Below are 19,467 nucleotides of genomic sequence, written 5' to 3'. Positions count from 1 at the left end.
TTTCTATACCATGGTATAAGAATATAGCATAATTTAACAGTGCCGGTTAAATGTTTTGTATTGCTATTTAAACTGGGAAAATACTTCATTTCATTCAACCAGTTGGAATCACCATTAGTAACATTGTATAGAGATATTAAAAATTTGAGGTAGATTTTTTTTGAACACAGCAAAAACAAGAACTATTTTTTGCAAAAAATATATGGACCTGTATATTTTGGCAGTTTATTTAATAATGTCTTTATTGGCAGAAGAAGGCGTTAGACATTGAATATTGTGACCTTTCTCCATTAGACATACTATACTTCTCCCGTTATTGTTATGTGCATTACATTTCATTATTTTTATTGACTCCATACAAGTATATCAACATTCAGATCTGCTTAAGTGTCACCAATGACGACAGCATACTGTAGGTAATGACATCCCACTGAAAACACTGAAGCAAGTCAGAACTTTAACAAGAACTCAAGTGCCAAACTTGCTGTTTCACTTCTCTTTTTAATATAAACACAGTAAAGAAGCATTTGCATTTATATAGTTCTTCCAAACCATCTGATGTTGCTGCCAGGCAGTATCCAGAAACAGCTGAGCATCAAACTGATTGTTACCTGGGGAATATTAAGATAAGGGAATAATCCTATGGACAAAAAAATGTTTTTGTTGGAGTTTCAGCAGTGGAGCCAACCAGGTAGGAAAAATTAACAAACCCCTGCCTGTTGCCAGTAATGAAAATGCCTAGCCTCTGTGAAGTCTTATGTTTTAATGTGATAAGAATGGTATCTCACTCATCCCCCAACTGGAACAGAGCATATCTTGATCTTCTGAGACTGGTGCTTATTTTGCATATATGGGACAGGTAATAACTGGATGATACAACTCAGAATATGAATTTAAAAATTCATTCAGACCTAGTTGATATGCAGTACACTGAATTCACTGGAAGCTGCAATATATCGGGATTTTACTAATATCCTCACAAGGATGTTGACAGTACAAGAATTCATGATTCTGTGGCATTGCACATATTTGAATGTCCTTGTTCATTCCCGTCTTACACCAATTGTTTCCTAAAATATTTCATAGTGGCTTCGCAATAGCTTTGTTTCACTACATTTGTAGAGGAGAGGGTGATGCCTCATATGATAGCTGTAGTTTTGCATGCAAGCTGGCAGGAGTACCATAGGTGACAGTGATAGAATAGTGATCTGAGCCATCTGATTTAATGGCTGGGTGGCTTTAATGGTAATCTGGCCTCTCCCTCCTGCTTCTCCCCTTAGGAGTTCTATTGGATGACAGGAAACAAACAGTGCTCTGACACTTCCCGCTCATTAGCATCATTAGCATACGGTCATTATGTAGCTGGACAGTAGCATGACAGGGCTCTGAGAAAGGCTACAGTGGTGACCTTTAGTGGACAACACCAGCTGTCAGTAATTACCTAAAGCATTCTCCAGAGGGATGGAGACAAAGACTGACTCCTTGTCCATGAGGACCTGTGGTGCCTAGGAATCTCTTTTTATCTTCCATTTGCCTGGAAGTGAATATATTTTTAGATAGAGAAAAAAAACGTACTCACATCCTAGAGACAAGTATGCAGCTGTTTCCTAACCTAAAAATTAGGAAGCCTAAAGTCGTGTAGGCTTTAGGTGGAGTTTTAACCAAAATGTGCTACTAAATGTGGAGCTACGTTTGTGCTGCCAGAGGCTTGTTTGTGCACACTGTTGACAAGTATACTACACCCAGTGGAAAATAATGACTTAAACACCATTGCTCCACAAATTCCAAATTTGACATTTCATGTGGAAATGACTTTATTCTTTGTATTCTCTGTCTAAGTGCCTCATAATCATATGTAATTGTTTGTTGTAGATTACTAAAGCTTCTAACAGGCTTTGATGATACAATGTTGATTCTACAGCTTCATGTTCCCTTTCATCTGTGTGTGCAACTTCTGTATGAATAACAACTTTGAGCCTTGGTGTTGTGAAAAGATAATTTGAAACATCAAAAAATTTGTTTGGAAAATTATGGGCGTGGAGGTGAAACAGCTAGTGGATGCTGTAATATCTGAATGCATTAACTCCCCTCTTCCAAAAATAATCGCAGACAAGTATGCATGAACACAGACACAGGTGTTTGCATGTACTCACACACACATGCTTTTAAGTCTCCCACACTGATGAATTGCTGTGCTCACAATCTTAACTACATTAACTGCGGTGCAGTCTGGTGCACTGTCAAATCACAGCAAGAAAGTTCTAGGCTCAAATCCAGCTGGGGCCTTTCGTTGTGGAATTTGCATGTTCCCCCTGTGCCTCCGTGGGCTTCCCTCCACATTCCCTGGCTTCTCAGCACAATCCAATGACGTACACGCTCTAAACTGGCTGTAGGTATGAATGTTTAGTTTTTTTGTCTGAGTTAGCCCTTCAAACACTCTATGGCACCTGGCACCCCCAGCACCCTGTTACACCAAATTGGATAGAAGCTCAGGCATTAACAGTTGGGAACACCGTTAAGGCTTCCCATCCATTTTCTTAACTGCTTCAGCATCAGCCACACAGACTGGTTGATAATATCTGGTTGCTAGAGAAAAGTGTGTATTCCCCATCTGGTTGGTGAGTGGTTGCTGGCAGTCACAAAAAGGCTACTTCATTAAAAGCCTGCTTGTGATTGCTTTGATTGCTAACAAATTCAAATGGTTTTCCATAGTTTTTACAAAAGATAACTGGCAGGTCTACAAACACTCACTACCTACTTACTAAGTGTTACTCAAACTTGAAAAAGTGCAGTGTAAACCAGCCTCAGATGTCTATAGGCTTTTGTGACTAGGACCCAAGTGGTTAAGAAAATGGTAGGATAACCTTAAATATGTTCCTAACTTTTTCATAACAAGGTCCTTAAAAAATCAAACAAGCTACTATACCCCCAGTGTTACTGGAATTAGAAATAATTCCAGTGTAGAGGTAGTAGTTCAGCAGTTAGTTCTAAAAATGTAACAAAACATGGAGCGCAACTTAGGCTTTATTACATCCATGAAATAGTGGCAATAAAATACAATGTTGACTCATCAAAGTGGAATTTTCCTCACATTTCCTCTCAATGTATTACCCTAGGCATCAACATAGAAAAAAAGTCATATTGTGAGAAATGAAGAAGCTGAAACAAGATTGCAAGACTGCAAAAACCAGATACTATGCGTGTGAAGAGCTACAATGAAATGGCTCCACTGCTCTTTCTGTGCAACACATCGTATAATATCATTAAACTGCAATTTAGACATTAAATTGCAGTTGCCTCCTCCCACTTTGGGTCAGACACAGCTCCCAGTATTATTTCAATCAATCAATCAATCAATCAAGGCTTTATTCGCCACGTGCAGGTTGCCCTGCAGTGAAATGGGACGCCCCCCCCCCCCCCCCCCCCCCCCCCCCCGACCTTACACACACAACACAGACATCACATGGGGATACAGGTCGGAGATTGGTAGCGTTACAGAAAAAACACTGAAATATACACTACAATGGGAAAGTACAAGAGGAAAAAAAGAGACCTCTACTCATGCTGGGCTCCTGGGGAAAAAAAATCATTAAACCCTAGATTAAAACCAAACAAACAGCTCTGATTACAATATCATCAATATTGTTGTTGTGGTTGCAGTTGTATGTCCTAAGCTCCACATGACTATTTCATCAATTAGCATGTATATTGGTAGCTCAAATGCAAATAGAAAAAAAGCCCTTGAAGGTGTGTGGTTTTCAGAAGAGTTTGCCAGTAGGCACACTCAGGGTATACATTAATCAAAAGACACCCAAACACACATAAACTAAGCCTACTTACATTGTTATTTTTAATTTTAGAAAATATTTGTGTTACATTTTGTGGTACTGTTGGCATGTTTGAGACCTGAAGACAAAGATGATTATAAGAATACTGACATAACTCTGAATGTATTTTCCTAATGAGAAATAAAAAATATATTTATTATTCCTCATTCCTTAATGAATGTTTGGTGTTGTCTTTTGAGAGCATAGATTGCTGTCAGATTGCTTTGTCTGTCAGTTCTAAATTTTGTATTTTTTACTGTGGTTCTACAACATACTGGCCAAAATAATAACAAACCCCTTAAATTAATTATCATTTCAGTCTGTTAATTTTGTCCTCACAAAGACAGAACAGGCAGCAGTTTCATAAAACAAAACACTGACATCCTTGAGTCAGGCTCAAATTTGCATTTTAGGATTGTAATATAACCTTATAAGTTTGATTTCTTTCCTTTAACTGCTTTTTATTTTCAAAAGGGACGTCTGTCATGAAGGTTACTGCATCTGATGCTGATGACCCAACATATGGCAGCAGTGCCAGAGTGGTGTACAGTGTACTGGATGGAGAAAAGTTTTTCACTGTTGATAAAAACAAAGGTAAGAGGACACATACAACACTCAATTAACCTTCATTTTTTCCCTTTCCCCCCTTTTTTTTCCTTTTTTCTTTCTCCATTTTCTTTCATCAATATTTTAGGAAATCTGAAGAGACCATAATGGCCAAATCAATTAAAATATGTCAAAACACACACACACACACACACACACACACTTGTACATATCTATATATCTATATCTATCTATATATGTGTTTTGACATATTTTAATTGTCAAAATTAAAATATATGTTTATATATATATATATATATATATATATATATATATAGTGTGTATAGGATATAGATTTAAGTAAGGAGGATCTTACTGGTGTAGAGCCTATAGAAACAGTATGGCCTAACCCACAATCTTTCAGGACTGCAGGAAAAAGCCTGTTGGGAGGGATTTCCTCTCCAGGGAAAAGCACTAAGGTTTTAATGATTCCTTTTTGGTCTCCACCAATTTGATTTGGTCAGCCCAGGCACCTGGATGATAAATGGCTCTGCCTTGGTGGGACTAGTCAGGAGACTAGGTGGCTCATTCCAGCTTCTGCCTCATGACCCCTATTCCACCTACCTCTCTCCCCATCTTATAGACAAACAGGCTAACCTAATAGGTGCGAGTCAAGAAGGTCAAAATAAAGAGGAGACAAAACAGCTGTGAAATCTACCTCATTAATATCACTCTCACTCACCTTGACAACAAACCCAATAACAAGTCACTGTTTTTTTTCTGTTGCTTTGGCAAAGCTGAAATTGCCTGAAGATGTTTTTTTGATTATCCGAGTACTGTCCTTTTAGCTGTTTTAAAATGTTTAAATCATACTATTTAATCTCTCTTTTACAAGCCCAGTGGATCATTATATCATAAAAAATAAATATCTAGATTTTCTCACCCCTTAAGAATTCTATATCTTTCTATGCTATTAAATTTTACCAAGAAGCATCAATAACAACAGTAAACTTGCGATGGTATACATCAGCCAAAACTGCAATATAAATCCAAATTAGCTATGAAAATGATGAAATAAGATTTTCTGCTAACTAAATTGTAACAATACTGAAAAAAAAAACCCAGTTTTTACATAATTATACATATGGTTCATGACTATCAATTAAACACAACATGAACTGAAGTGTAGAGTGGCATTGGGCACCGAGTATGCCTTTGTGCTTCTAGATGTCATTCAAGCTTATATCTGTACTCTCTCAAAGGGGGCTTCTTTATTTTCAAGGTTCAAAATAAAAAGGAAATAAAAGCAACACAGGTGCTGTCTATGAATGCAACTGCCAAAAGTGAATAAGTAGAGTACAATGACACCTGTGGTAAAAATGTGAAAACAGCACTATGTGTGCATCGTCAGTTTTTAAAGCCACAAAGTAGCAGAAGGAATGAAGAGGTGACAGGTATAAGTCATCGTTTTTTAGAATCCATGTAGTGGGGAGACTTGATTATATTATTTATTTATTTATTTCTTATGTTAATGCAATGAATCACTGAAGCTCCATTTCACAGTTGGTGTACACATTCCGGTCATCCAGTTACAGTGTTTAATCTTAGGGGGGGTGATACGCTCTGGAGTATGAAGTGCATAGAGTTTTTTTTTTACTTCTTTGATAAATAAAGACCATGCAGTTTCATCTGCATATATAGTTTCTATACCATGAAGTTGGAGCAGCACTGCTGTATACTTGTTAGAGATTGTGGCTTTACTTTCGACAGCCCTAATTTAGATGCGTCCCCTCTGGCTTTGTTGGATAAAAGAGGAGCATGTCATCTGTCTCCAGCCCTAACTCTATTGCTGCATGTACTGTATTTTGGTTACTCATAGAACAGGGCCCAAGGCTAAATGTGACTGGAATCTGTGAGTTGTATACCCAACACAACGCAAACCTTTGGGAGTGAGACAGCACACCAAGACCGAGAAATATATCTATAGATTCTGATGTGAAAAATCCCAAGGGGTAATATGGAATTATATTACTGCTGCAGAGTAAAGCAGAGAGCTACTGATGTGGCTAATGCTGGGCCAATAAGGAGTTAAATGTTGTCTAAAATAGCCATTTAATAAACACTGGTTAGGCTTTTTTTGTTATGAATTATAAACAAACATTTGTCACTTCTTTGTTGTTTTTCTTCTGCTGTTACTGCTACAAAACATGGTTTCCCAAGCACTGGAAACTGTCAGACTGCCCCCCCCCCATCTGTGCTTCATACCTCTATATTTACAATATTTCACATTTTCTATGTATCTCAGTAGCTTTTTAGGGAATCTAAATCTCAAACCTGAATGCAAACATAACCACCCACCTACCCAAATTGAACTGGAGAGTTGCAATGCAGTTAAGGGAAGCTGTGTCATGCCTTCATTGTCCCTCTATATATTATTCATCTTAATACAGCTAAGCCATAAAATGGTGTATGTGAAGAGTCACCAGTACCACATGGTCTCTCCCATCCATTCTGTTGGTAGAAGAGAAATGGAACGCATTGTACTTTTGCCTCCATAATGCCGTACTTATCACAAGTTGATCCTCAGACTGAGAGGAAATATAATTGGTTTAATGCACAAGAGCTAACCACTAATGCAACGCTTCCAGTGGTGTCACTTGCTAACTACTCTTCCTCTTTCTGCCACTCTCCCTTAAACTCACTTCTATCTCTCAATCATTAGGAATCATCATGACAGCAGTGGCAGATTTGGATCGTGAGACACAGGATCGTTACGAGTTGGTCGTCAAGGCAACAGACATGGCAGGACAAATGGGTGGTCTCTCTGGCTCCACCACAGTGACTATAGTGATCACGGACGTTAATGACAACCCACCACGCTTTCCACAGAGTGAGTGTATCCTGTGCATTCTCCCACTTTAGAAAAAAAAAAAAGATAATTAGACAGAAATAGAGAGAAGCTAATGACTGGCAATGTGGGTGAAGAAAATGAAAGCCAAGGCACAAATAACAACAACATACAAGAAAATTGTATACAACCTAAAAGCCACTAAAAATATGCAGTAGAATAGACGGCCTGCATCCTGCCATACATTAAAAATAACTCTATATATTGATAGACTGTACATTGTAATGTTATGGATGGGTTCTTTTTCAGCTGAATTTCTTTGATGCTCAATTTACTCAACAAAATATATTTAAAAAGTAAAGTTTAATGTGGCTAAAAATATTTTTTCTCTCTCTTAAACACAAAAACACACTTAATTCAGTTGAGTAATAGTCTTCTTTAAAGCAAACCAAAATGTCCATACAGCATACATTGTTCTTTAAAATAAATGTACCAATGTGCAAATAATTGGTATATTGTAACAGTCCTAACTGACGTGTGATTGCATGTCTGAGTAAAGTACTGCATTCCCTTCTTGTCTTTTTTTTTTTTTTAGCTCTTTCTTCATTCTGCTTCTTTGGAGTTAAACTAAGGCTGTAACCCATAACAGTATTACTTTTGTAAAAGCTACAGGTGCAGCATCTGACAGTCTGTTTGATTGTATTTGATATGTCTCCACACACCCTTTTCTTATTCCTGTATAAATCTTTTTTTTCATCTCAGTAAATCATATTTACCCAGTCAGATGGATAAACCCTGTAGGATTAAAGTTCCTCGACGCTACAATATAGTGAAGAAATAGAATCTGAATGCAGCTTCATAAATAAGGAGGATGAGATATGATGTGTATATGAGATATATGACACATGTATTTTGGCGAATAACTTTTTCGTTTATTTTTTGTTTATTTTATTCTTGCAGTATTTTACAGTAATCTGTGATAGATCGCATTCATTTTGGTCTAGTCTTTAGAGTTACAGTTGACAATGTGAGTATGGCGACAAGTTTTTATTCTTAGTTCAAGATGGTTTAAATTGCAGATTATATGATATTGGTCAAATGATATGATGTAACACTAGGGTGAATTCTAATAGGTAGAGGGCTAGGGCTAGTGGAACTGTTAATATAGCGCTATGCTTTCATAGGAAATGTGAGAATAATAATGTTAATGTATGTGAATGCTCACTAATAACTGCATGAAGTCTACCTTTTTCAGTCCTTCCCTTTATAACTTTTCATTGGCACTCTAACCCCTGTTAGCCATTTCTTCCCTTCTTTAACAGCGCTTTACTTTATCTTTATTGATATCTCATCTACTTCCTCTTCCCACTTTTCTCTGTCTATTTCCTATCCATCTCTTCAGCGATTTTCTTCCCTCAGCCCTTTTCTACCTATGGCTATCCATCTATCTTTCCCTATCTTTCCTCCACTAGTGTATTTCTCTTTTCTGTGTTACTTTTGGATCTCATCTTTCTTTTGTGTTGTTTTGTACACCAAAAATCTGGATCTTGGTTTAACTGCCTCTATATTTTCTACCCTTGGGCCACATACTTTATTTACCAGAAATGTACCAGTTTTCCGTGTCAGAGGGAGCTGCTGTCGGGACACCAGTTGGACGCGTCATTGCCACAGATGCAGACATGGGAGAGAACACAGACATGAGCTATCTGATCACAGATGGAGGCGAGCTCTTCAAAGTCACTACAGATATGGAGACACAGGAAGCTGTTGTCTCCATCAAGAAGGTAGATTTTAAATGCTAAGAATACGTTTCTTGTGATACAATTGTTCATACAAACAAACTTTTAAATACAGTCCTATTAAAAAATTAAAGAAAATGCTTTTATGTCAAGGAAAAAGTGAGTATATTTCCCACATTTGCTACATTTATTTTTTCCTTTGAAATAAATAATAAAAGTGTTTCTCATAAATGAAAGAATCCTTTTGTAACATGTGCATAATGGTAAAATCAACAAGAAGACATCCAGCTAGCAACAATACTTTCGTTCGCTGGAATCTCAATAACATGATGACGTAATATGTTAATATGAAGTGACAATATAACTTAACACTTAGCCTGTGCTATGGCTATATTACTGCTCTGGAATTCACTAAGCCTTTTCAAGATATATTCACAAACAGCACTGGATCTGTGCACATCTACAGTCTGTGCAAACCTGTACTTTTGTAATCTTTCTTTGTCTTTCTGCTTTTTATGCTAGCCGCTGGACTTTGAGAACAAACGGACACACAATGTTGTTGTGGAGGCGGTTAATAAGCATGTGGACCCTCGTTTTGTGGACCTGGGCTCTTTCCGTGACCAGACCATTGTCCTGGTGAGCGTGTCGGACACAGATGAGCCACCCATCTTTTACCCAGTTGATGGCACTATCATGGAAGTCCAGGAGGACGCCAAAGTAGGAGCCCTAGTTGGAATTGTTACTGCAAGGGATCCAGATGTGAAGAATAAACCTGTCAGGTATGGCAAGATCAATAAAGGTAGTGCTATATTATTGCAGACCTAAAACACACTTAATCACAGCATTCTGCTGAAAAAAAAAAGACTTTTAAAAAACTGTAGTTCACTAGGTGATACACATGTAGCTGGTGGGCTTAAAGACAATTTCCTTAACAATTTCTCTTGAAGATGAAAATCCAAACAGCATTGTTACGTGAACAATTGATGACAGTGTACAGAACATTTTTCTCTCAGATCAACATGTGTGATAAAACAATATAATCTAGTAATCTTGTGTTTGAAGGTCTTTGGTTTATATATCCTCAGAGGAGCAATTGCAATGTGAGAAGGGAATGTAGATAAGGTCTAAGATAGTCTCACTGGCAGAGTATACGGCGACACACACAGGGCCTGTGCAAATTACCTTGATTAAAAATGCATGAGGCTCAGAGTTCTAGGTGTAATAAAGTAAAACACAATGGCAGCGCTGTCATTCACCAATGTCTTGGCAGCCGGCAGTCAGAATTATATGTGTGTCTATGAACATATCAAAGTAGGTTTTGTGTTTATGCATGTGTCTTCACTAAGCGAGTAAGTTATTGAGACAAAAGGGAGATGGGAGATGTTAGCGAGGAATTACCTACTGAATAGAGTTACCAAGCTCATGTCATCTGATAGCATATCCTCTATCAACTATGTATAATTATACACAGGAAATGATCAAATACACGCTCTGTGGAACTGATTGGCAAGAAAGCTTTTGTAGAACAGACATTTATTTTGACTTGGTGAAAACAAGTGGCAGCTGGCAGTGGACAGTAGCTATGTTCATGTGCTTATGTATAATTTAAAAGGAATTTATAGTACTTTATGTCTGTGAAGGTTCTCAGTCATTCAGGTCATCGTAGTCAAAGGAGCTTGCAAAGAAAAGCGTCTGGACTTCTTTAAGTTACTTGAAGACGTTTCACCTCTCATCCGAGAGGCTTCTTCAGTTCTAAGGTCAAATGGTGGAGAGTCCCAGATATAACCCTAGTGGGAGTGTCCCCCCACAGAGGGACAAAAGGACCCCCTGATGATCCTCTAATCGCCTGAGCCAAGGTGTGGAACTGGGTGTGGGTCCCAATCAGCCAGAGTTTCGGGTGGGTTCATTGTGAAACCTGGCCCCACCTTATCATGCGAATTCCTGAGGTCAGATGGCCCAGGGTGTGAGTGGGCGTTAAGGCGTCTGGGAAGGGATCTCAAAACTGGATTATAGATTCACCCGAAAGACAAAACGCCAAAACACAGACTTAACAATGTGGTGTATGCCGTACAGTGCAGCGAGGAATGCCCAGACCTCTACATTGGAGAGACCAAACAGCCACTTCACAAGCGCATGGCACAACACAGAAGAGCGACCTCCACAGGACAAGATTCAGCTGTCCATCTGCATCTTAAGGATAAAGGACACTCTTTTGAGGATGCCAATGTTCACATTTTGGACAGAGAGGACAGATGGTTTGAAAGAGGAGTGAAAGAAGCCATCTATGTCCACTGTGAGCGACCATCTTTGAACAGAGGCGGTGGTTTACGACACCAACTCTCTGCCATCTATAATCCAGTTTTGAGATCCCTTCCCAGACGCCTTAACGCCCACTCACATCCTGGGCCATCTGACCTCAGGAATTCGCATGATAAGGTGGGGCCAGGTTTCACAATGAACCCACCCGAAACTCTGGCTGATTGGGACCCACACCCAGTTCCACACCTTGGCTCAGGCGATTAGAGGATCATCAGGGGGTCCTTTTGTCCCTCTGTGGGGGGACACTCCCACTAGGGTTATATCTGGGACTCTCCACCATTTGACCTTAGAACTGAAGAAGCCTCTCGGATGAGAGGTGAAACGTCTTCAAGTAACTTAAAGAAGTCCAGACGCTTTTCTTTGCAAGCTCCTTTGAATAGTACTTTATGCTTTCACTGCACTATATGCATACATATATTCTACAACATATATCTGTATACAAACCATATCCATAAAATACACACTGTAGTTCTGTGTGAAACTACTTAGAATTGTGAAAAGCACCTAAATTTTGTGACACAGTGACAAATTACAACATTAAGTAATAACGGCCAATACTATTCAAAACTGTGTGGGAAGCAGGAGTGATTGGATTGTTGTAAATTGCAGTTGCATTGTGTTCCAAACAAAGGAGGTTTGATTGTCATGGTGGGAGAGACTGCACTGGGAGACTCTCCGTTGTAAATCTAATACTTAAGTTACACTAAGATTTAACAGAGCTATGCACATGATGACACCTATATATACAGAACCTATATTGTAGGTATTATGTTTCTTTGTGCAATAGTATATATGTTAGCACAGTATTTTAAAAACTTAGCTTTTTAAACAGTAAAAATATGTTAATGCTCTAAGACTGAATGATCTCAATTAGTTTTTAATGACATTACTTGGCATGAGTGAAATATAAACAGAACATGCTAATATTTATCATTGTTTGTTTTGTTTTGTTTCGAAGACATGTAAAATAAAAACCTGCTTATATTAATTTCTATGCTTTGTGTAAAATGTAACCATGTTACTAGGTATTGCTGGCTGGTTTCCTTGACAAATAGGCTATCAGGAGGTGGTTTATGTAGACTTGAGTAAGAATGGTGTGTGTGTGTAGAAAAGAACTAAGAATAACAAAATATTTCAGCAGATTTTTGTTGACTCACCAGTCTTTTGAGAGCAGCGCATACCCCAAAGAAGGAAAGATGAATTTGTGTTTTTTTCTAGAGTGCACAATGAAAATTTAATGCATTTTTTTCTCTGCATAAGAAAAGAACGAGTCAATATATAAGCAAATATAGCGAAGGGGCATAGCTCTATTAGGGTCACAGAGCTTGTGGCAAGTCTCCTGTAAATGTTTCAAAAAAATTTCAACGCTTGTCATGACCATGTATAACTACTGCAAAATGTTATCTACAGATGTCTTTTTTTTTAGCCTTTAAGACTATCTTAAAGACACAACATAATTAAGTTACTTAAAAAAATGAAATGAATAAATAAATCATTCATTGTAATTATTCATCCATTTTTGCATTGACTTTAACATTTACATCCTAATTTTATTGTTTGTTGTAATAGGTTCTCCATCGATCGGACTACAGACCAAGAGATGATCTTTCATATTGATCCTGACTCTGGTGCCATCACGCTGGGAAAGATTTTGGACAGAGAGACTGCAGGCTGGCACAATATCACTGTGAAGGCTGTAGAAGCAGGTACATTGCTAGCCATTTCAAACTCTGAGTTTAACACTCTGTACAACCTAATACTAGTGTAATATTATTTATCATCAAATATTCTAATTTGCCAACCTTTCTGACAGTTTATGAGAACGCTATAGTTTCAATCAGCAACAAAATGAGTTCTTTTACTGGTTTATTTTGACTTGTTTATCCTACAGCGTGACATTAGAAGACCTAATGTTTGAATATTTCAAAGTTACTCGTGAAAGTAGCTGTGTGCTTTCTAATGAAGCAAAAAATTAGTTTTAGAAATGTATCAGCTAATGGTGAAGTCAGATTACAAACGAGTTACCAAAAAACAAAGACAGAAAAAGTTGTGTCCTTAAACTGGATTGTACTGTTTAAAGATTAAACATGTAATTTGCCTGACATTTCAACTAAAATTAACTAAATGTACATGTGTTTGAGCAATTTACAGCTGAAGTTTTAAAACAAAAAAGCAAAATGTTGACTACCTTTGTTTACACCCAGTGCCTGCCAATGATTGTACAAGTTAAATTAGTTTCCAGCATTTGCTGACTCCCAGCAGGGGTTATAAGGGGTGACAGACAACCTCAAACCAATGTGATCATTAGTCACCAAAGATTTTGGCACATTTTCAGCTGCTGTCTGTTGTGGCTTTTAGCTTTGAAAAAAAGTGTATGGCAAGAGTACACTCAAACAGAAGTAAAATTGTGGTGACACCTTCATCTATATTGTACAAAAAATTTGAAAAAAAATCCAGTTTTGTTTGGCAGAAATGTGATACACACATACGTAAACATATATATATGTATACATATATACATATATACATATATACATATATATGTATATACATATATATATGTATATACATATATTTATGTATATATGTATATGTATATATGCGACTAAAAATAAATATTTGGTTGCACCTGTGCGACCAACTGTTCGGGTAACAAAAAAAAAAATCTCTGCAACTCTCCGTGTGGTCAACAACAGACACACATTATGCCCCTATCATGGACTAAACCAATCAGAGATAGTCAGGGGCGGGACCTCTCTGATTGGCCGTGGTCCAGTTGAAAGTGCAGGTGGAAGAGAGAGGTGAGTAGCTTGAATAAAGCGATATCAATTCATTAACGGATTCCACACAAAGACGTAAACACAGAGCGGACCCGACGCATCAGAATCAGCTTTGTCTTGGCTTTCTCACCCGACGGCCCGAACACGGACACGCTGTCGGAGCTTAGCGATTCTGATGCGTCGGGTCCGCTCTGTGTTTACGTCTTTTTTGCGCTGATTCTGAGCTGCAGGTTTTGTCTCTCTCCAACCAAAATTCGCCGAGCCAGCAGCAAAAGAAGCAGCAAACTACGCTTCACATTTGATCAATGTCGTCATGAATTCCCTCTGACTTTTGCTGTTTTTCTTCCACCACGATAAAAATCACACTTCCTGCACAGCTCTCTCTCTCTGTGTACTTCAGGAACAGTTTCCCGTCTCAAATTTCTGTTTTCTGCATTATTCATTCGCTTATTACCCACCAGTCTACCGTTGTTTACAGCGCTGTCTTTTTCTTTTTTCACTTAAATGACCTCGGACAAGAAAGCCTAATTTCTGATGTTCAATACTGAAGAAATTTAAACTTCTTAAAATTATATTATTGCAGAATATTTTTAAGGTTATCTGCTATAAAAAGCCAGACCAGGAAAATCTCCTTCATGCTTTTCTGTGTTTTATTCTCAGTTACTTTCACACAAAGTCATCTGCTGTGATGTTCACAATTCTGATGAAGTCTCACATGTATCAGTGCTGATAAATGATCAGAATTATAATATTTCTGACTGTCTGAGGCTAAATTTAATCAAATCAGGACTTTGAGAACCGGAATCGAATGGATTATAGAAATCAGTGATGATACCCAGCCCTAGTGAGCAGCCTAGAGGCCTGAGAGAAGTGGATGTAGCTCTGGGTAATAAGAAAAGATGAAAAGAACTATTGATAACTTTTTTGTTAAGTTAAGGCCTGATCTGTCTGAAATTCATAGCCAGTGCTCTGACACGGTGCCATCAATCTTTGAATGCTGAAAAAGCAGCAGTGTATCCAGGAAACACATTATATGCTGCAATAAATGCACTGCCCAAGTGTCCCCTCTCCCCACTGCCTTTCAGCAACAGACAGCAGCAAACAGGTCGTCAGAGGAGGCCAAGATGATGATTAAGTTTAACATTTTCTACAATATTGACAAAACACAAGTTTGTTAGTTAATAATTTAGAAATGAATATTGTCTGTATGGACTTCCCCCCCAAAGAAAGTGCACATGTAAAACTGCGGTGTTAAGCAATGGGGTTGAAAAATTTGTGAAAAACTTTTGTGCCGGTACGCCTAAATTTTTAAAGTTAGGCGTACCGGTGCGCCCATGTCAAAAAGTTAGTCTAGAGCCCTGACATATATATATATATATACACACACACACACATACATATATATATATATATATATATATATATACACACACATTATTTATATATATATATATATATATTTATGTTATATATAATGGCTTTTATGTCTTTTAATATGAGCATAACTCGAGGTTTAACCTAGAAACAGCAGTAATGTGAGCAGCACTTTTATGGCATCTTTTTAAGATTTGGTTTATTTGTACACATTTTACAATTTGCGATAGATCTCATAAGCTTTAAAGACTTTCTCTTTGGCAGTAATACTATTTTCAGTCATTTCTTTCTAGACTTTACTGTTTTGACACACACTTTCTTCTACTTTTTTACATTTGAACACAGTGACAGAATATATCGTTTATTTTCTTTGACCATAACAAGAAAAACTGTTGGTCGCAGATCAAAGGCAGCTATGCACTACTCCCGTTTTTCTTCCAGGAGAAAAATATAGTCATCGCTTTCTTGCTTGTCGATGAGTTGATGAATACATTGCTGAAAATGAATGAAGAGCTTACATTTTTTTCATCTCATTGGGTTCTTTTGTCACAGCAAAGAAAATGAAGAATGTAATAACTTGAGGAAGCTGGGAAGTTATTACTATACCATTAGGAGCAAACTTGAAATAGGAGGAAGCCTGGTGTTCCTCACTTTTTCAATCTTTTACAGATGAAGTGATTTGGGGGTTGCAGTGAAAGCAGGGGAGATTGCATTCTGCATCTAACTGGTATCCAGCACTACACATAGAAGCGGAAGAAAACAATACCATAAACAAAGCTGATTTTAAAATGTCTTCATATTTGTTCCTCAATCATATTCCCCTAGGCCAGTGGTTCCCAATCTTTTTTTGCTAGGCCCCCCTCTGTTTTACAAGAAAAATGTTTGCGCCCCCCCCTTCCTGCACGTGCACACGCACATCCTCCAACCACACACACCCATATTTTGCTCCATTGCAGTTTCTTTCATACCTCAAACATTTAGTAAACAATTAAGCAAATACAAGTAATCTATAAAGTAAACTCTTTTACACTACGTCCACACCTACACGGGTATTTTTGAAAACGCAGGTGTTTCGTCCACACGTAAACGGCGTTTCCTATCACCGAAAACTGCGATTTTTTTTAAAACTCATTTTTTTCCGTTTAAGTGTGGACGAGGAATACAGAGTTCCTCACGCAACGTCAAAGGTATGTGCCTTTTTTCACGTCACGCTGTGCGCCACGTTTACATGAGATGAAATGCAGAATGGCAGATAGAGACGAATGTATGTATACTGTTACTGTTAATCTGACTATCTTCAGATTTTACACGCTTACATACACACACGCAGTTACTGTCCCTCCATTTAGAAAGGCAGACGCATCACGGTGTAATTATTTTACTGTAGTTGCTTTTTTTCCTGTGTAATAATATTCAATATTGCTATCAATGCATTTTTCAAAAAATGCCTCTCTGTGCAAAATGGGTTTAAAAACACAAACAACTGTGGGACACTGTTTGTCTGTGATTTGAAGAGCCCAGCGCTGCTCCTGACACAGGGAAAACCAATTCAGCAGGGGAGACCTACCTCGGCACTTGTGCAGGTGAAACCAAAGGGCAGATAAGTTTCACCATATTTTCTAATCTTTGGCTTAGAATGAAGTTGGTTTGGAAACATATTCAGCGATGCTTCATCTCCTGCTTTGCATTTCTGTGGGCACCCCGTGCTAGCAGTGTCCAAGCGTTTTGTTTCCCCCCCTTTTCATACTGCGCCTCCCCCTGCAATGGCTCTGCGTCCCACAAGTGCAGGCCCCACACTTTGGGAAGGTCTGCCCTAGACTGTGATTACCCCAATCATCAAATCTGCCCAATCTGAATAGTAAGCAGTCTCTTCCACCACAAACATTAAGACAAAATTAGCCTTTCTGAGTCCTCCCAGAGCAATTTGGAGCCTTTTGTGGTCTGCCTCTTTGTGCTTGGCATTATCTCATAAACACGTTTTAATGTTAATTGAACATTTAAAGCAACCGTACACCTTTCAATATCAGACATAAACACATGCCTGCACTTGAAAGATAAAGCCTCTCTCATTGCCATTGGTGGAAACATCCACACAGACAGAGTCAGTGGTCAATGCCATCAAAATTCCCATCCACTATGTTTCTTTATCACCCGTTCATGGAGTCCTGAGAGCTGTACACATACAGAAAGCAGACAGAAAGAGATAGAATAAGTAGACACAGAAAGGCCACAAGAGAGATGGAAATAGAGGGGCGGGGGGGGGGGGGGGGGGGTGGAGTGAGAGGCATATACTTGTGAAGCTATGAGCTAAAGTATTTTAAGAGGGGACTTCATTTTCTCCATAATGATTTTGTTCGCCTTTTTATTTAGGCCCTTCTGCTCATTAAAGCTAGACAGCCACAAGGTCAGTGTGTCTGAGGACATTGTTAAAACTGGAAATTTTGTGGCACAACCCTTAATTATCCCAGTTCATTACTGACCTTTGAACTGGTGTACTGCCCGTGTATCAGTATCGGACAAGTGACAACTGCTTCCTGACAATGCTTGGTGTAAATGGCCCAGGATTAACCTCTGTTGCAAAACTGAAAAACACACCTAAATGTCAATTACTCCATATGTGCCTGAGTAAATATGTTTTAGTTTCAAATACAAACATGCACACATAGTATGTCTTTGAAATCACCCAATTAAAAGGTGCAACATCTCCTGCAGACACTGTCACTGGAAAAAAAAAGACACAGCCTCTCATCTATGCACTGCTTGTCTCCCCTCCAGAAAACACAGAACCTCCCGAGTACAGGAACAACATTTAATGTACTGTCACTAGCCACAGTACTCGTACTTCCTGACAATCTTCTCCGCAGAAACGTATCAGGCTAAGTTAGAGTGACATATAATTTTCGAGAACTGATAGCAAGTATGATATCACCTTGCAAAACTGCTTTTTTCCCCAGACAGGTAGGTGGGAAAAAAGAACATCACCCTGAGGGCAAAAAGATACTGAAGTAACTGAAAGTCTTTATCTCTTGCACCGTTGCAGAGAAGAAACATTTTCTACAGCATAACTTTTCTCGCTTGCTGTCTGGCAAACAAAACACACACTCTTTGATTTTTTTTATGGTGTTAGAACATTATTCTCTGCAAATCCAAATGAATCACACATTTGTTGGAAGATGCTGAAGAGAGATCAGTATCTCTTTTTAGTCAAAGTTAGAAAATGCGAAGGTAAGATGAATCTAAAGAGCAAAGTATGAAAGGATTGTCAACTTTCTATGTAAAGTGCTCACACCTTTCAGCACTGACAATAAATGTAATCACATTATTACACTGCAACAGTATTCCATAAGGACAATAACTGTAAATAGGATGCTTTAAATATTCACGAATAAGCTTGTTCTGATGTTTTGGATTATGCTAAGCTTGGTACAGCTCACCACCTCATGGAAGATGGACTTAGCTACTGTGATGTCAGCCACTGGTTTCTAATGTCCTGCTTTGAAACCTTGAGAAGAACTGTTGTGCCATTGTTATCATGGTTGCAAAAAATAGGCATGATGAGGAAGCAGGTCTGACTGTGAATTCAAAAACTCATTGGCTAGTGACTTGTGATTGACGTGTCATTAGCCAATGAGCGTGGACTTTCATATAACAGGTAATGTTCTATTAAAAGATAGACGGGAGCCCATAAGCTCAACGGGAAAGTGTTTACAGATCAAGACAAAAAACTTTTTCCCACAGACTTTCCCTGTATTTTTTAGCCTCTTCAGTTCTTTCGGGACAATAATGGAGAAGCATATAAAACCAGCACATCTTTGAGACTTCTTATCATGTTCTACTTGAAAAGATGTAAAAGGTTAATAAGCATCCTCGATAAAATGTAACAAGCTTTAAGTAATTGACAATGTTCAGGACCCATTCAATTTTTTTGCTTAAAAGCGATTGTTCATAACTAGCAATTCTCAGTCACACAAAATCAAGATATACCGAAGAGATTTCTGATAGCCTGGGTTGTCAGTGTAAAATTGGAGCTATGC

General features: G+C 38.2%; 1 protein-coding gene across 3 annotated transcripts in view; it reads left to right on the top strand.

The window, feature by feature from the left end:
• cdh22 (cadherin 22) overlaps window positions 1-19,467 on the top strand; it is a 184,452-nt gene that overhangs the window by 136,187 nt on the left and 28,798 nt on the right. For all 3 annotated transcript variants that reach the window (XM_087840993.1, XM_006782772.2, XM_006782771.2), the window contains 5 exons: window positions 4,302-4,421; window positions 7,096-7,263; window positions 8,824-9,005; window positions 9,483-9,739; window positions 12,849-12,985. In XM_087840993.1, the coding sequence (XP_087697119.1) occupies window positions 4,302-4,421; window positions 7,096-7,263; window positions 8,824-9,005; window positions 9,483-9,739; window positions 12,849-12,985 (864 nt within the window). The remainder of the gene's footprint in view (window positions 1-4,301; window positions 4,422-7,095; window positions 7,264-8,823; window positions 9,006-9,482; window positions 9,740-12,848; window positions 12,986-19,467) is intronic.

This window comes from Neolamprologus brichardi, chromosome 5, assembly GCF_056152115.1.
Source record: "Neolamprologus brichardi isolate AB-2024 chromosome 5, ASM5615211v1, whole genome shotgun sequence".
Taxonomy (NCBI): Eukaryota; Metazoa; Chordata; class Actinopteri; order Cichliformes; family Cichlidae; genus Neolamprologus; species Neolamprologus brichardi.
Note: the sequence above shows the minus strand (reverse complement) of the source record. Positions and strands in the feature narration are given on the sequence as shown.